Below are 17,514 nucleotides of genomic sequence, written 5' to 3'. Positions count from 1 at the left end.
TTTTCTCGCCTATCGCGAGATTGTTTAATATTCGTTACAAATCAAAATCGTTGGCAAGATCTGTGTACTGCTCATTCGGTTCATAGGCGAGAGATATGAAGGCGATCTTGTGATACTTGTTTTTGTCGACTGATCACCTATACATCTATGTAATTCCTTAAAAACTCTTAAATACTCAAATACATGGTAGCTCCTATTACCAATACGAGTAGTAAAAATTTGGCTATTCATATCAATACACTTCAACTTTATGAGTTGACGAATCCGATCAGTTATTATGAATCTCATGACATGCTTTTATAAATATTTCTAAAAATTTCTAGTTTTCAAATTCAAACAGCCAAAACCGAGGAGATTCTGATGAATTTTTTTTATTTTACCCTCTTATTTTTAATTTATGATTTATACATTGCTGTATGTTTTACAATTTATTAAATATGTTTAGACACGTCCCGAATGGTGATTTTTTTACATGGTCGTCGCCATCATTTCACTTACAGTATTATGAAAAATACAATTATTTCAAATCCTATTATATTTGTTTACCTCTTCAATAATAAATATGTATAGAATTCGCTCAAATTGAAAAAAATAGTGTACGTAAAAAAGCATGTCAGTTTTATTCATTTTCACATCATCCAGTAATGTCTCTGACATTATCCACCCGCCTTTTTAACGCTCAATTTTCGCCAAGATAACTGAGCCGATTTCAACAAGCTTAACCTTTAATTAGATATTGGATCAAGATCGAATATCAAATGGCTGTCACTTCTGGTTCCGGAGGTATAATGGTATAAGTGACGTAAGCGACAAAACGTGTTGTTTTTTAACCGCTAAATTTCCTCAGATATAGCTTAGCCGATTTCTAGGCTCGTTTGAAAGTTACTACTGTGTTTTTGGATGACGTTCGAAAATCAAACGGCTGACACTTCCGGTTCTGAAAAGATAATAGTATAAGTGACGTAACCGACTGACCGCACATTTTTCATCGACTGAATTTTCTCGAAGATGACTTAATTGTGTCAATCAAATTTGGAAGCGTTATGGCGAACATTTCCGGCTTGAGAGATGTAATGTTATACGTGACGTAACCGATAAATACCAGTGTTTTTTAATGCAACAAATTATTTCGAAGATTAAACAATCGATTTCGAAAGAACTAGACTCGTTTGAAAACTACTATTAGGTTATTTGACATGGTCACAATACTAATGGTCGAGGATAGAAACTTACAAATGTTTTATTGAGACTATAAAAATGGCAAGAGAAAGGCTTTGTCACACCACTAGGTGGATGAGGAAGGTTTTTTTCATATGGTTATAGTCGAAAAATGTTGAATTCTTCATATAAGTATATTACTAGTGATGTTTAAAAATTAGTCAAGTTTTCGGATAAAAATTATGATAAATTAATAATCAAATCCTACATTGAAATGAAAATTTGTCTCTTCCATATATTGGAGATGCGCAGTTTTGGAAAAAAAAGTTTTTCTAACTAAAACTTGTTCTTGTCCAAACTGAACTTAGTTGCCTTTCTGATATATAAAGATTAGGCAATCACTGTAGAAATCGGTTGTCCTGGGTTGGCGGTTCAATGCATAGGGCGCTGGTTTTACAAACCAGTTGTCGTATGTTCAAGGCCCGACCTGGAAGGATTCGTAGTGTCAGTAGAATCATGCAATGGTTCTGTACACTCTGAATCGGCTGCGAAGTCTGTTGAAACAGAAGGTCAAATTCCGCTACAGGAATGTAATACCAAGGCTTTGCTTTTGTAGAAATCGGTTCTTGAACCAAGGTCCGAAGAGCCGAGTGTCAGTTTGTCGAGTACGCAGAATGTATAGATGTATGTAACATTTTTGTATACTCAGCTTCCACGATTTTAACAAACAGATTCAAATGAAATATCTTGTAGGCCCATGCAATGTATTCTGAATTTAATTTTAATCCGACTTCTGGTTCCGGAATTACAGGATGATTTGTGTAAAAATTTCAATTTCAAACTACTACAAGGAATGGAAAGTCCCGGGCCTACCAAATTTCATGACAAGCTACCCACTGGACTTTGGTGTCAGACAAACTCTAGTTTTCATAAAGCTATGGAATAATACGAGTCTCGTGTCCTGATAAAAAGCAACGATGAAATTGAAAGATTTGCGGTAAGGATTAGTCCCCCACCATCCCCCGTATTCGCCAGACATGGCCCCCAGCGACTATTATCTATTTCCAAACCTGAAAAGGTTTCTCCAGGGAAATAAATTTTTGTCGAATGCTGAGGTCATTGCAGAAACGGTAGCCTATTTTGAAGGCCTTGACAGATCTGTTTTTTGCCTTTCTCATATAGAAAGGTTATGCAATCACTTGAAAAACCGACTAGTGAAAATTGGCCCGGAGGGCCAAATGTCATATACCATTCGAATCAGTTCATCGAGCTGAGCAATGTCTGTCTGTGTGTGTGTGTGTGTGTGTGTGTATGTGTCAAATAATCTCACTAGGTTTTCTCAGAGATGGCTGAACCGATTTTGACAAACTAGGATTCAAATGAAAGGTCTCGTGGTCCCATACGGAATTCCTGAATTTCATCCGGATCCTACTTCCGGTTCCGGAATTATAGGGTAAAGTGTGTTCAATATTGTACACCGTCACTTAAACCGGCGAAACAAAAAACGTGAAAATTTTTCTAAACTGGTCTCAAAACTACACAAATCGATAGTCATTATCAGTAGGCAACTAAACAAACCGATTCCGGCTATCCTGGTTCCCGGTATCCGGTTCCGGAAGTACCAGAAATAGTGGTCATATATACCAAAATGGATCTCACTCACTTTTCTCAGCGATGGTTTGACCGATTTCCACAAACTTAGATTCAAATGCAAGGTCTCGTGGTCCCATACGGAATTCCTGAATTTCATCCGGATCCGACTTCCGAATCCTGAGTTATAGGGTGCGTACTAGAAGAGTTTGTGTGTCATTTTTTTTTTTTTTATTCAATAGTAACATATTTGAAGGCACACTGCTTAAGCTCTTAGATGCCAAGGGCATTTTCTTATTTTAAATTAAAACTAACTTAAAACTAGGGTATTATCATTAGGGTAGTGGCGAATTCCGGTCGCAATGGTCGATTCTGCAGATTCAGTCTGCAGCTGGCGATCGGCAATGGTCGGTGGATTAAATATGGCATTAGTTTCTTCCAGATGACGATTATACGTTTCAATGGGTCCGCGGGAAACACCCCCAGGTCACAGAGACCCAGCGGGTGGCCCGCATGTTGTTCATCGATTGAAGCAGTTTTCCCGTGGGCGATGCCTTTGCCTAAGAGAATGAAAGAAGTATAGAGAAGTAATTTTGTGGAAAACGGGATGAAAAAGGGGGTATGAGAACGAATGACCAAACACGATAAAGATCTAATTAGTTGACATCGAGATGGTGGAGAAACGGAGAAAGGGGGAACGAAGAAGTTAGTGACAGCAAAAAGATCTTGTTATTTTATACAGAGATGGTGGACAGGCGAGGGATTTGGAGAATCGGGCGAATGTTAGTCTCGAACCTGTAGGTGAAGATTATTCTTAGCCTCGACAAGAGAGAGGAAACTACGGATTACACTTGTATATTAATGTGTTTAAGGTACTGGTATATGAGAAGCATATATAAACTATCCCGACTCGCCAACACATCCCGAACCGGAACATTGGACGGTCTACCTCGGGCCCTAAGGGATTCCAGTAGCTCCGACCTGACGTCGTGATACTCTACGCACGACCACACGACATGCTCGATGTCCTGATAACCGTCGCCACAGGTGCAGAGACCGCTCTCCGCGAGCCCAACACGCCGGAGATGTGCGTTGAAGGTGTAGTGATTTGACATGAGCCGCGACATAACACGAATGAAATCGCGACTCACGTTCATCCCCCTGAACCAAGGTTTCGTCGATACCTTAGGGATAATGGAGTGTAGCCATCGTCCCAGTTCGTCATTGCTCCATGAAGTTTGCCAACTTTCGAGAGTTTTCTGACGAGAGATTCTGAAAAATTCATTGAAGCATATTGGTCTTTCATAAATATCACCTTCTAATGCGCCCACTTTAGCCAATGAGTCTGCCTGTTCATTGCCTGGAATGGAACAATGTGAAGGGACCCAGACTAAGGATATTAAATAAGACCGTCCAGATAAAGCTCTCAAGTGTTCCCATATTTTCCCCAGAAAATAGGGGGGATACTTTCCTGGCTTCATTGCCCGGAGAGCTTCTATTGAACTTAGACTGTCCGTGACAATGAAGTAATGATCTTTGGCCAAGGTTTCAATAATCTCAAGAGTGTACTGAATGGCAGCTAGTTCTGCGACGTAAACTGAAGATGGATCACTGAGTTTGTAAGAAGCGGTGATGTTTTGATTGAAGATGCCGAAGCCTGTGGACTCGTTGATGTATGATCCGTCAGTGTAGAATATCTTTTCACAGTTGACTGTTCTGAATTTGTTATAAAAAATATTGGGGGCCACTTGAGGGCGTACGTGATCCGGAATTCCACGAATCTCTTCTCTCATGGATGTGTCGAAAAATACAGTGGAATCAGAAGTATCCAAGAATAGGACACGGTGAGTTTGTGTGTCATGTTAGTTGGTGGCCGTACGAACCGACTTCGATTATACCGGTTCTCGGATTCCGGTGCCGGAAGTGTCGTTCTCTTAAGGATGGCTTACGCAATCAAAGCACTGTTTTATTCTGTATGTTATGCATAAACAATCACTTGGTTTCTTTCAAAAATCGAAGAGAAAATTTTTGAATAGAATACCGCAATATTATATGTACATGAGAAAGGCATCATTACACCACTAGGTGGATTAAAACAGGTTTTTTTCAAATGATATCAAAATGTTGGAGGACCGATGTGTATCGCTCTAGATGGAGATTATACTGAAGAATACAAAAGTTTTCACGGTAAAACATCGATTTTTTTTTGTTAGGCTCGAGACTTCTCATTCCATGTAGTACTCATTCACTTTCCTCAGAGATATGTGACCGATTTTTACAAACTATGGTTTAAATGAATAGTCTTAAAGTCTCATACAAAACTCCTGCATTTCATCCCACTTCCGGTTCCGGTGATAAACTTTTTATACCGACGCTTAAAGCGGCGAAGCAAAATGAAAATTATAACGAAAAACTATTTTGCCTCAAAATACCCCTTTTGGACGTTCGACAAAATTTAATCAAAGGTGTTTCTTAATAAATCTGCTTCAATTTAAAAAAAAAAACGATTTTTTCAGTGTAGTATTCGATTACACGAATTTTCCGCCAAATCGTATCTTTTAAGTAGAAATTTTTTTTCTCTGAAACCTTTTCTCTTGAAGTGGATATTTTTTGCAAATATCAGGCAACTAGCGATAGAAGGTTCTGTAAAAATCTCCCCACAAAATGAGTTCCATTGCGTTTTTTTTTTGTAGATCGACAGTGATTTTTTTCAAAACCGCTAGTACTGACACTATTTTGTAGTATTTATCATTTTTCGAATATGAAAAAAGAAAATTGTAATCAGAGTTTGGTCCGTTTTCAAAAGACAGTCTAGATCAATTTGAAAAAATTCAAGTGTATGCTATAATGAATTTTCTTTTAAGTCCACCAAAGAAATAAAAATATGATTATCATGTTCAACGTCCAGAAGGCAATATTCATTTCTATTTGCATATATTTTACAATTTGTTTTTGTTTGTTGATATCAACACTGTCAAGTCTGTTTTCTGTAAGGGTTCGATCGCAAATATTGTCCAGAAAGTACATGTGCAAAATCTACATGTCCAGAAAGTTTTGTTAAAATCAGCCAAGGGTGCTGCTAACTTCGAATACGATTTGGCACGAAATTTGTCATTATAGTTATTTTAGCGTAAGCTGCTATCGCACTGATGAGTCGAAGACGAAACGTAAAACAAATAAAAATAGCCTTAAGCACTCAACACGAACCGGTACCCTTGAGGTACCAAAATCCTTAAATAACTATTTCGTTTTGTTATTTTTTCAATAATTTATAACCTACATCATTTGATCGCCGCAGGCCAACGTTCCGAACAAAATCGATATCAAAATTAGGCGTACATCGATCCTGGAGGATTCCTACCGAATCATCAACTCGGTAACCAAAGTCGATCTACTGAAAACCAAACTCTGGGTGGAGTTCGAAGGCGAAGCGGGGTTGGATTACGGTGGGCTGGCACGAGAATGGTTCTACCTGCTGTCGAAGGAGATGTTCAATCCGTACTACGGTCTATTTGAGTACTCGGCCATGGATAACTACACACTGCAGATTAATCCCAACAGTGGGCTGTGCAACGAGGAGCATTTGAACTACTTCAAGTAAGTTTTCTGCTTGTGACGCCACATCATTCCTCGTTAAGATAACGGTTTTGCTTTTTTTTAATTTGCTAGATTCATCGGTCGAATTGCCGGAATGGCCGTCTATCACGGTAAGCTGCTGGATGCCTTCTTCATACGGCCATTCTACAAAATGATGCTGCAGAAACAAATCGATCTGAACGACATGGAATCGGTGGACACCGAGTACTACAACTCGCTGCTGTACATCAAGGAAAACGATCCGTCCGAACTGATGTTGACCTTCAGTGTGGACGAGGAAAGTTTCGGAACCACTAGTCAACGGGAGCTGAAACCGAACGGAGCCGACATCGAGGTGACGAACGAGAACAAAGATGAGTATATCAAAATGGTGATCGAGTGGCGGTTTGCGGCTCGAGTGAAAAACCAAATGCAAGCATTTCTGGATGGATTCGGCTCGTTGGTACCCCTGAATCTGCTGAAGATCTTCGACGAAAACGAACTGGAACTGTTGATGTGTGGCATCCAGAGCATCGACGTGAATGACTGGAAGCGAAACTCATTGTACAAGGGAGATTATTATGCGAACCATGTCGTAGTGCAGTGGTTCTGGCGAGCGGTTCTATCGTTCAGCAATGAAATGCGTGCGAGGTTGCTGCAATTCGTGACGGGAACCTCTCGGGTTCCGATGAACGGCTTCAAAGAACTGTATGGATCGAACGGACCTCAGATGTTCACAATCGAGAAGTGGGGTACTCCGAACAACTATCCGAGGGCACACACGTGGTAAGTTACGACTGCTGTTGACCTAAGGTAAATTCAAAGAACTAACTTTTTTTTCCTTTTAAATCTAGCTTCAATCGATTGGATCTCCCACCGTACGAAAGCTACTCGCAGCTCAAGGAAAAACTGGTCAAAGCGATCGAGGGAAGCCAAGGATTTGCCGGTGTAGACTAGACAGACAGTCTCTGAACACAGAAAAAAAACAAACATTCCTCATCAATAAGAGCACATTAATCAAACACACCAGCCACGGCAGCACATTACACAAAGCTTAGTTTCTTCATTCGAGAAAGTCACAAATCGATTCTACTTCTACTAAGCCATAAGAAGTGAATAGTGGTGAAAAATGAGTTTGACAGGTGAACTAACAGACGTCTGCCATAACGAGTCGAGTCTCCTCAACCAAAATAGGGAAACAAAAAAAAAAATAAGCAAAGATAAAACTACTACGCCTAACGAAAGAAGGAAGTAACTCTGTGTCATCGAAAAGTGAGAGTGCCTTGCAAGAAACGAACGTGTCGCGTTTTGCCGATTATGAAGCAATCGCTGTGAAAGATTGAACGAATCAGTCCTGCGTTTAGAGAACAACCAAATATATTTACGCTGACAGCTAGGAACCAGTCACTTACGGAGGGTTTCCGCTGCAATTTTTCTGTTTGAAAAGTTATTCCATGCCGGCCAACCCAGTGATTTTTGGAATGCCGTTCAACGTGATTTTGAATTGCTTCCAGATTTGGTCGAAAATGTGAATATGTACAAAATTGAAAAGAATACAAATACGATTAAACTAGCCGATAGGATAAGACAAACTCGCACATAATGTGGGGAATCAGCACGAAACCTGTATGTATTATTAAATTTTTAATAAAATGCATATATTCTTCGACGCTTTCCATTGATCAGCTATCATTTTGTCCGAAAGCAAGATATTACATTTCTCCCCTCCCGTGGTTGATGGGCTTGACGGTATTGCAAACATCATCAGATACGATTAACTATTGTTACAATTTAATATAAATATGTGTTATAACTTTTAGTTTAATTATTGAGTTTATTGAGTGAGGCATGAAACGATTTGAATAAGATGTTGATTGCAATACGCTCCAACATCCGGGGTTGGAGAGGCCGGTAGGGCTTAACTGAGCTCTTTTTTATGTTTCATTTTCATACTACCGGCCCTTATTACCGATGTGAAGTGGAAATTAAGCGAAATGAACGTACCCCACTCAGGTTTCACACGATAACGGAATAGTTGAATGGTGAATTAAGTTCATCTTTGACGTTTATTCTGTGAGGTTGTGTCGTGCTCGTGTGGGATCTGATGGATGAGGTGATATGTGAGTGAAGTATAAGTGAAGTGGAATGCAAGAACGGTAATAAAGGCCACCGTTTCAGCTCAGGACTAACGATCGACCAATAGAAGAGATAGAAATTGGGTGACGGCACCTCCATTCATCTCAAATCCATTATATAAAAACCATTAGTTAGAGCGAGATCTGTTGTGTCTGTTCGATAGATTGACTTCGAGAGTGAGATGAGGTTAGGAGTATTTCGCGTCGCTATAACAGCGATATCGTACATTTTCTGAACTACTTTCATGCGGTATTGCTTATCAGAGATGAAGCAAAGATTTTGTATTTGATTTCATCACAATTCATTTATTGAAAGTCGAGTAATCGGTAGAATAATATGGTGGCTCTATTAATGAAATGACTATTGGCACAATGAATTTAGTTAAAATCTATTAGAATAGAAATAGTGAATCAATGTTACAATATTTGCGTGTGAAATACATATTTGTATATATGTATATGTATGTACACATGTGTGTGTATGTATGTATATATGTGTGTACGTCAGTATGCCTTGGTGCCTGTATATATTTATACATGTATGTATGTATGCGTTGTATCAAACCGTATACTGTGATACCTTTCGATTGTGAGTGAATAAGATGTTGATTGCATTACGCTCCAACATCCGGGGTTGGAGAGGCCGGTAGGGCTTAACTGAGCTCTTTTTATATTTTATTTTCATACTACCGGTCCCTGTTACCAATGTGAAGTGGAAGTTAAGTGGAGTGAACGTATCCCAATTGGGTTTCACACGATGACAACAGGTGAACGGTGAATCGAGTCCATATTTGACGTTTATTGGTGGTTTGTGTACAATGGATTACTGTGGTATGAGATAGAATATTGTAAAATAGAACGGAATAATAATGACTTAACCAATGGGCAAACCACTGATAGCTGTCAAACGATGTTCATCCAGTTTGTATTGTGAGGATGTATCGTTTGGGACCTGATGGGTGAGATAATGTGTGAGTGAAATGTAAGAGTAAGTGCATGCAAGAATGGTAATAAAGGCCACCGTTTCAGCTCAGGACTAACGATCGATCATTAGAAGAGATAGAAATTGGGTAACGGTACCTCCATTCATCTCAAATCCATTAGTCATTTCATATACGAGAACCATTAGTTATAGTGAGCTCTGTTATCTCTGTTTGATAGATTAATTTCAGAAGTAACATGAAATTTGGAGCATTTTGCTTCGCTAAAACAGCAGTATTGAACCACTTCCGAACTACTGCTATGCGTTATTGCTTCTTAGAGACGAGGCAAAGACTGTGTATTCATCACATGTATGTATGCATGTGTATGTATGCATGTGTGTATGTGTGTGACTGTGTGTGTATGTATGTGTTTTTGTGTGTATATACAATATACATTTTACCGTGCCTTTGAGTGAGTTGTACCAAATTGGTAGTGATGCATTTCAATTGTGGGTCAGTGTACACCAGATGCTCAAAAGTGCCTGAGCGGATGGTAACACTGTCAAGGATCAACCGAAGACAACTAAATGTGAACATGTTGTAACAATACTTATGGGACCCAAGTGTCAATATAATTTAAATAAAAATGCATGTTATCAGTTTTTTTCCGTCAAACCATCATGACCGGCCGTACAAAGATGTCATTAAAAAAACACTAATTCTTTTTTGTCTCTCTTTTTTTCGGAAATGGATGACTGAGCATGAACAAGAAATCCCGAATAAAGAATAAGATACTCAAGAAAAGCAGGAACAAATGTGATAGATCTGGAGCTGAAAATTGGAAAATAATTTAATTAACATTCCTAGGAAATCTTAGATACAAAATGGAACATCGGTAAGAATAAAAACAACACTGCATACAACTGGCTTTTACATTTCAGGGAATAAAATAACACCAGCAAAAGTACGGAATGGAAATAAAATAGAAGGACAACAAAAGACACTTACGAAACACAATTGAATAGAACACTGGAATTAAGGTAAAACAGAATATTAACTATGACCAAAGGTAAGAAAACCAACATGAATAAATAATAGAAACTGTTGGGTAATAATATAATTTTCTCATATTGAAAGAGGCGTTTATATGGCGCGCATGCGCTAATTCGGCCTGATACAAATTAACGGGGAGGGCAATACGTTTTGGACAGGGCTGTAAAAAGCTGATTGGAACCCTTTCCCCACCAAAATGTAATATAAGGAAACTATAAGGAAAGCAAGATATTACATTTCTCATCAGCAAAACCTGTCTTAAGTCTTCGCTCCGGGAGCAAAGTTTTTGAGGGCGGCAAAACAATCTTCGGCAGGATCTTTTTTTTACTCACTTCCCGATAGTGAAGTCGAAGAACCGTGTTTTTAGCTCGCTCAACTAATGGTTGCTTCGGTGGGTTGCTGCAAATCATATTTTTCCTCGGGTGCAAATTATCCTACGTCTAAAAAGGATAATAATCTAACTGAATTTCTATATTACAGTCCGAAGAATTCTTTCCCGCTACGGTGAGCTTTCCGGAACGCTTGTTTTGACGTAGGACTTTGTTTTTGTTTTCTATATAGAGGTGCGAAAATAGAACCAGTGGTCAGGTTTTGAACATCCACAGCACAACCAATTTTAAGTAAGTTTTCGATATCATTACACCTACTGCTTGCAGATATTTCTACGCATCGATTAGAATGAATAGAACTATATATTTTAGATAAATGGTGGTCGAAACATAAATTAACAACGAGAAATGTCTAGTTTTTTCCTGGTTTCGAATCCATTATTATGGTTTTCTCTAACAGAAACGACAGTTTGGTATCCGTTTATGGAGCTTGTTTATGTCACAAAACAAGAATTGCTATCGAACCGACTAACACTCTGCAGGGTTCGAGAATGCCATAGTGAAGGTTGCGGTGCACATATGAAAGTGAGCTTTTAGAGGATTTTTAACGATATTCTGCTGTTTGTTCGCATTCGAGGAGTACGCAGGATAATCTCGATGATTATAAAGTGCTGAATGATCGTGGTCAGCACTAGAGATGGTCGGGTAAGCAATTTCCTAAACCCGAACGTGAGAATAAATTTTCTTTAAATGTAAACTTCAAATGTAAACTACAAGTTATGTTATGAATCCTTTCTGCTTACTGGCTGCACGGTCTTTAGTGACTATCGAAATTATAAGGTAGAATAAAGATAACGAGCTGAGCTCGTTAAGTTGTATTTGATCCTTACTCTAGAGCGTTTACCTTTATCTACACACTTATTTTCGGATTTTCAGTTCGGTAATGTTTTTGTGGAAAAAATCATCACTTTGATCTAAATAACCGAATTGTCCGCTATTCTTATAATAATTGACGTATTCCGCATAATTTTTTCCCGAAATTCGGTTGTCTAAAATACATGTACCGAAAACTTGGTAATTATGTACCGAACAGTTTGCACTTTGAAATAATTCGGTAAATTTGACAGAAATAATACGGAACGATCAGCAGTTTATCAACTTTTAACGAATCGTTCGGTAAAAATTGCCGAATCCAATTGTTATACGTAAACATCTAGTACGCCATTTTGTATTTTAGTTAAATGAGTAAATTGGAGTTAATTTTGAACAAAGCTCAATGTCTGGATGCTTCATTATTCGTACTGTTCAGTAAGTGATATAATTCTTTCTACAACATGTCATCTTAACAATAACTATAAAAGCTAAAGTGTTTAACTATAAAAGCCACATTGCAGATGAACTGTTTGGAATCGGAACGCTTACAACAACTGGGGAATGTTTTCGACGAAGTTTGGATTTCATTTTATAGAAAAATATTCATATATAAAATAAATAACAAAATGCATTTGAATTTCAATTGTTTTGGTGTGTGTTTTCCGAAATTCCACACATTAAAATAAATATCCAATATTGATTTCATACTGTACTGTACTGTACGAATAACTGAACTAATTAGTTGTTTTTGAGAATACGTTCAGTTATCTTTCCGTGCAGTAAAAACTGACAGCTCGAACAAACTTCAGTTTTACGGAACGTTCATCAATAAATAAATTACTGAACTGATTGCGGTACGTTCAGCTGAGTAAAAGTCGGTAAAATATTACTGAGTTCGGTAAAGGAAATTAAGTGTGTAGGCCGTTTTGTTAATTTCCAGCGAATTTCAACAGTATGTAGGAGAACTGGTTATTTACTATGTCTGTATATCCGTATATACATGAAGATTTAAATTTGTATATTCAGTTATATAATGTTTTCATTTGCGAAATCGGAAAAGAAGAAGAAGAAGAATTCCACATGATTTCCACATGGAATTCCGAATAAAAATTTCTCGCCGATTCGGAATCCATTCGGATCTGATAATGTGGGTCTCATCACCAACAAGCTGAATGGTTTTCGATCAAATTCTCCGAATCAAATCCGAATGGGCGAAAAATTCTATCAGTATTCAGTATGAAATCCGAATCAATGCGAAATCCAGTGCAACAACCGATTCCGAATGAATTTCGCCTCCAACCGGTTGATTCGGAAATCTATCGGAATTTAGTGCGAAGATGCGGACTGAATTGTCAATTTCTGCTTATTCTTTCTCGATTTTGCACGTTTTCGTGCTGATTTTCAGTTCATTTCTAAATAAAAAATTCATACAACTGAATATAGAAATTTATATCTTATAGTTTTTCGTAAATACAGAACTAGTAAATAATCAGTTCTTCTTAGAATTTCAGCATAAACTGTGGAAATTCGCTGGAAATTAATAGAAAGGCCTACCTTAGTCAGCATCATCCATTCCTCTAGCTGGAGTGTGATGAAACGGCGTAAGTCGCCCAACTTTTACACTAACCACACTAACACATTCATAAAATGGGTTAAATATCAATGACATTTATAATGTCATTATCAATCGGGTCGATTGAGCACTCAGAAACGAGTAGTCGAATAAGAATTCATTACTCATTCGCGCTGATTCGCGTAAAATTCATCATAAAGATCCGGAAAAAAAAATCAATGAATCGGCCCTTCTAAGGTCACAAAATTTCCTCAAAGAGCTATAAGTGATATTCTTTCATTTGAATTATGTATATAAGCAGGCCCGTATCGAGAATTTCGTTTTGGGAGGTACCCTCAAATAAAAAAATAATGTTACTGAGGATTGCTTACGTACATAATTTCCGGTGTTTACGTAGTCTCAAAATTATTTGTAAATTTTTTCAAGACATTTAGATTGGCTTAGTTAACCGTCCGCGTCGCGTTAATCGTCTCCTTCGATTGATTAAAAAACAGTTGAACCAAATGCATGATACGTGCAACCTAAACTGACTTAAAACATGAAATTTGTAATAACGTAAATCACTACTCTCGTTCACAAGCGTCACGGGATAGGATCAATGTTAGTAGAGTGAGGAAATAATCAGGATTTATCGCTCTGTATAGCCGATCACAGTTAAAAGATTTTGGCTCGAAGCTGTTATCAGTGTAGTTTTACCCAACTTAAAACAGATTTGAAAAATCGAAATGGTTGTAATTTCGAAAGTAAACATTTGACAAAACATACACCTCTGAGGTTGAAATCGATCTTGCTAATTATTTCCACCCGTAAAATTGTTAATTTTAATCACTCTACAAGGAAACACATTTTATTTCTTATCGTTCATGCAGTAAAGCAGCTTGAGATTTATTGTATATCTTCACCACATAAATAACTGGGACTTTATGACAACAGTTTATAATTATTACTTGAAGATAATTATTACTTGAAGATAATTATTACTTGAAAACAGATGATTTGGTATGATAATTCCTCAAATTTAATAAAAATTGAAGTTCTTCATTTTAAATCCATATAACTCTTGGTTGACTTCAGCAACGCCATCGCACGGCATCACATTCAACATATCATGTCAATTGTATGGGTGCGCAATGTTACTATTTTGGCGCGCACGAATTTGACATTTCTCTCCCCTACTTCTATGTACAAGATTTGATGCGGACTCGCCTGAGGGCGCCATGCTCGCAAAAAAGGATGTTGCCAAAGATTTGTTCGGGAATTGTGAGAGCTGGATATCTTGTTGTCTTTGCTTTATTAAAGGCTGCGCAGAACTAGCTGAATCCAGTCGATGGATTCAGTTAATAACATTTTCTCAATTTTCAATAGAATAAAATAAATAAAAAATTTCAATTTGCGCTAATTTTCAAATAGTATATTGTTGCGTTCGCTGTATGTCATGTAGTGACTTCTTGTTGAAAATATTTCCGCTAACACAAAGTGTCCGACCGCCTTTGATTAGCTCACTAGGTCTGAAGATGAACGATATATTTCTTTTGTATGTCATGAACGGACTATGCGGACTCTAAAAAATAAGTCCAACAGCGGACGCAGTATTGCGACAATATTTTCGATTATGTTTAATATAAGTCGACGCTATTTCGAAGCGTTCCCCGGGTGTATGTCAATACTTGGTTGAAACTTTACTTTGTTCAACCTTCTTGTAATTTTGTTCAAACTTGTTATAGAATTTCAGCGTGTAAACTATGAAAATCAGTTTGAGCTATCAGTAACTGAGGACGAAGTAATAGTATCTCTCACATCACAACATTATCAATTAAGTGCTCCGTTCACAATGCGAACTTAGTATCAAAAAAGCAAAGTCTTGGCATTACATTCCTTCCGTGGAATTTGGTCTTTCTGTTTCAGCAGACTTCGCAGCCGATTCTTAGCGTACAGAATCATTGCATGGCTAGTACTATGGATCGTACTGACACTAAGAATCCTTCCAGGTCAGGGCTCGAACATACAGACAGCTGGCTTGTAAAGACCAGCGTCCTATGCATTGAACCGCCAACCCGGGACAAAAACTTAGTATCAAACAAGTGCGAATAAATCCAACATGCAGCTGTTTTGCGTTCGAAAAAAAATCACCAAACAGTGTTCAATATCGAAGAAAACCCCACAATTCAGCACTTCTAAATTGAGTCCCAGGTAATTTCTTTCGACTGAATGTAAATCCAAAATGAAGATTGTAGAGTTCTGACAATAAATAAAACGATCATTTGTTTCAGTGTACGGCTACTGAATTCAGCTGCAAAATATTAACTCGATAATGTGTATTCCTCGTTAGTAGTGTAATGACAATCGGATCATTCATGGATACGTGGCGGACGTGAGTAGACGTGTTTTGAGCGCGGATCGACCACGACTGGACTCAACAATTTGGCGCAGCCGGTAGAATGGTCAGTATCAATCAAAAGAATCTCTTTATAGGGCGGCGTCCGAGCAAATAAATTCAATTTGAAGAATAAAACTGCGCTGTGCAAAAGTTAATACTGGTGGCTGTAGTAACAATGAGAGAAAGGGTTTTTTTTTCTCAAGATGGCGGCTTCCAAAGTTCAACAAATTTAAATAAGCGAGTCCGGTGAGAAAATACCGTAGCGCTGGATGAAGCGAGTCCGATATGTATCGAAGCGCTAATGTGATCACAGTAAAAAAAAAATCAGCGTTAATCAAAAGCGAGTCCGGTAAAGTAAAATCCGTAGCGCTGATCGAAGCGAGTCCGATTCAAATCGAAGCGCTGAAGTGATCACTGTAAATCGTAGCGCTACTCAAAAGCGAGTCCGATTAGAAAAACCAAATGCTATGCAAATATAGCGAGTCCGGTAAAAAAAAAAAAAAAACTACCGCAGCGCTGAGTGTGTAAATAACCAAGTGGCAAATCTTCTGCCAGCCGTAGTGTGGCGAAATTGAATGGTTGCATCTCCGTTAAGTAATGTGTTTTTTTTTCTTTTCTCTGTGCTGTTATATTTTAGATGAATGGTGATGAAACGTATCGAATGCCGTTAGGCACGTTCAATGACAAAGCTGATTCCCATGATTTGCGCCGAGAATGGGAAGAGTGGCACCGAGCCTTCGAACTTTACCTTGAAATGCGAAATATCGAAGCACAGCACGATAAGCTGGTAACTATGCTGGCAGTTGGAGGAAGAGGACTGCAGCGTATATTTTTCAATTTGCGTCCTGGGGCGGAGGAAATTACATCAGAACCCGTGAAGATCCCACTGATGCCACCGGAAATTCCAGAGTATGACAATGCCATTAAGCGTCTGGAGAAATTTTTCGTCGGCAAGAGAAACGAACGGGTGGAACTCGAGGTTTTTCGTTCGATTAAGCAGTCAAGCCAAGAGTCATTCAACAATTTCATTCTGCGATTGCGCTCTCAAGCCTCGAGATGTGAGTTTTCCAGCCGTGAAGAAACTGAGATCCTTCAACAGATCACAATGGGTGCCCGAGACGACAAAGTAAGGGACAAAGGACTTGAAAATGCAATGACCCTGGATGAGGTTATCAACTATGCTATAAATCGCGAAATTCTCGTGAACCAAAGGGAGAAGCTAAAACCATTCCGAGGAGAAACGGAACTAAACCACGTTAGTTCGGGACAAAATCGAAACAGAAATGCAAGTCTAAAACGGGATTCGAAAGGGTATCGTCAATTTGAAAGACAACCTTACGGTAGACAAGGTGAATCAAGGAAACAGCATGGCCGTTTCGGAGTTCAATGCGACCGCTGTGGATCAACAAGACATGCAAGGGATTCTCGTGAGTGTTTCGCTCGAGGTGCGACGTGTAATCGTTGTGGACATAGGGGACACTATGCCAGGAAATGCATCGCAAATAGTAGCAGCCAACGAGAGTCTCGCTATGCCAGACGTGCAAATGATGAAGATGTAACTAACTCTTTGGAAAGCTCAAAAGAAAAATGGGAAGAAAATGTACCTCACCGTCCGACTGCAGATGATGTGGCTAAGGTAGAGTAGGGTTCTTATTTTTATTATAGGTCCATTGAAGTATTGTACAAGGACCATTTTTTTTCAATTAACGGTTTTAAATAAAAACTTGAGCAATAAACTTTATTTTACTAGGTGAATACGCAATCCCTGGATGTAAATAATGGGACCATACTCTGCCAGATCGATACGGTAGAGGTAGAATTTGTAATTGATTCGGGAGCTTCGATAAATACCGTTACAGAAAATGTTTGGAATGAATTACATACAAAAAATGCACGCATTTTTAAAACAAAATATAAATGTGATCGT

General features: G+C 38.4%; 2 protein-coding genes across 5 annotated transcripts in view; both read left to right on the top strand.

Moving 5' to 3' along the window:
* Positions 1-8,002, top strand: part of LOC131427455 (E3 ubiquitin-protein ligase Nedd-4-like) — a 34,870-nt gene extending 26,868 nt beyond the window's left edge. For all 4 annotated transcript variants that reach the window (XM_058590655.1, XM_058590654.1, XM_058590657.1 and 1 more), the window contains 3 exons: positions 6,047-6,345; positions 6,418-7,110; positions 7,179-8,002. In XM_058590655.1, the coding sequence (XP_058446638.1) occupies positions 6,047-6,345; positions 6,418-7,110; positions 7,179-7,281 (1,095 nt within the window). In that variant the 3' untranslated portion in view covers positions 7,282-8,002. The remainder of the gene's footprint in view (positions 1-6,046; positions 6,346-6,417; positions 7,111-7,178) is intronic.
* Positions 8,003-15,573: 7,571 nt separating this feature from the next.
* Positions 15,574-17,246, top strand: LOC131432485 (uncharacterized). Its single transcript, XM_058598790.1, has 2 exons — positions 15,574-15,651; positions 16,225-17,246. The coding sequence occupies exons 1-2, from the start codon at positions 15,649-15,651 to the stop codon at positions 17,230-17,232; spliced, it is 1,011 nt and encodes a 336-aa protein (XP_058454773.1). The 5' UTR covers positions 15,574-15,648; the 3' UTR covers positions 17,233-17,246.
* Positions 17,247-17,514: the final 268 nt, after the last annotated feature.

The sequence above is a fragment of the Malaya genurostris genome, chromosome 2, assembly GCF_030247185.1.
Source record: "Malaya genurostris strain Urasoe2022 chromosome 2, Malgen_1.1, whole genome shotgun sequence".
In the NCBI taxonomy this organism is placed as follows: domain Eukaryota; kingdom Metazoa; phylum Arthropoda; class Insecta; order Diptera; family Culicidae; genus Malaya; species Malaya genurostris.
The sequence above is the reverse complement of the archived record's forward strand: the minus strand, read 5'-3'. Positions and strand labels throughout refer to the sequence as shown.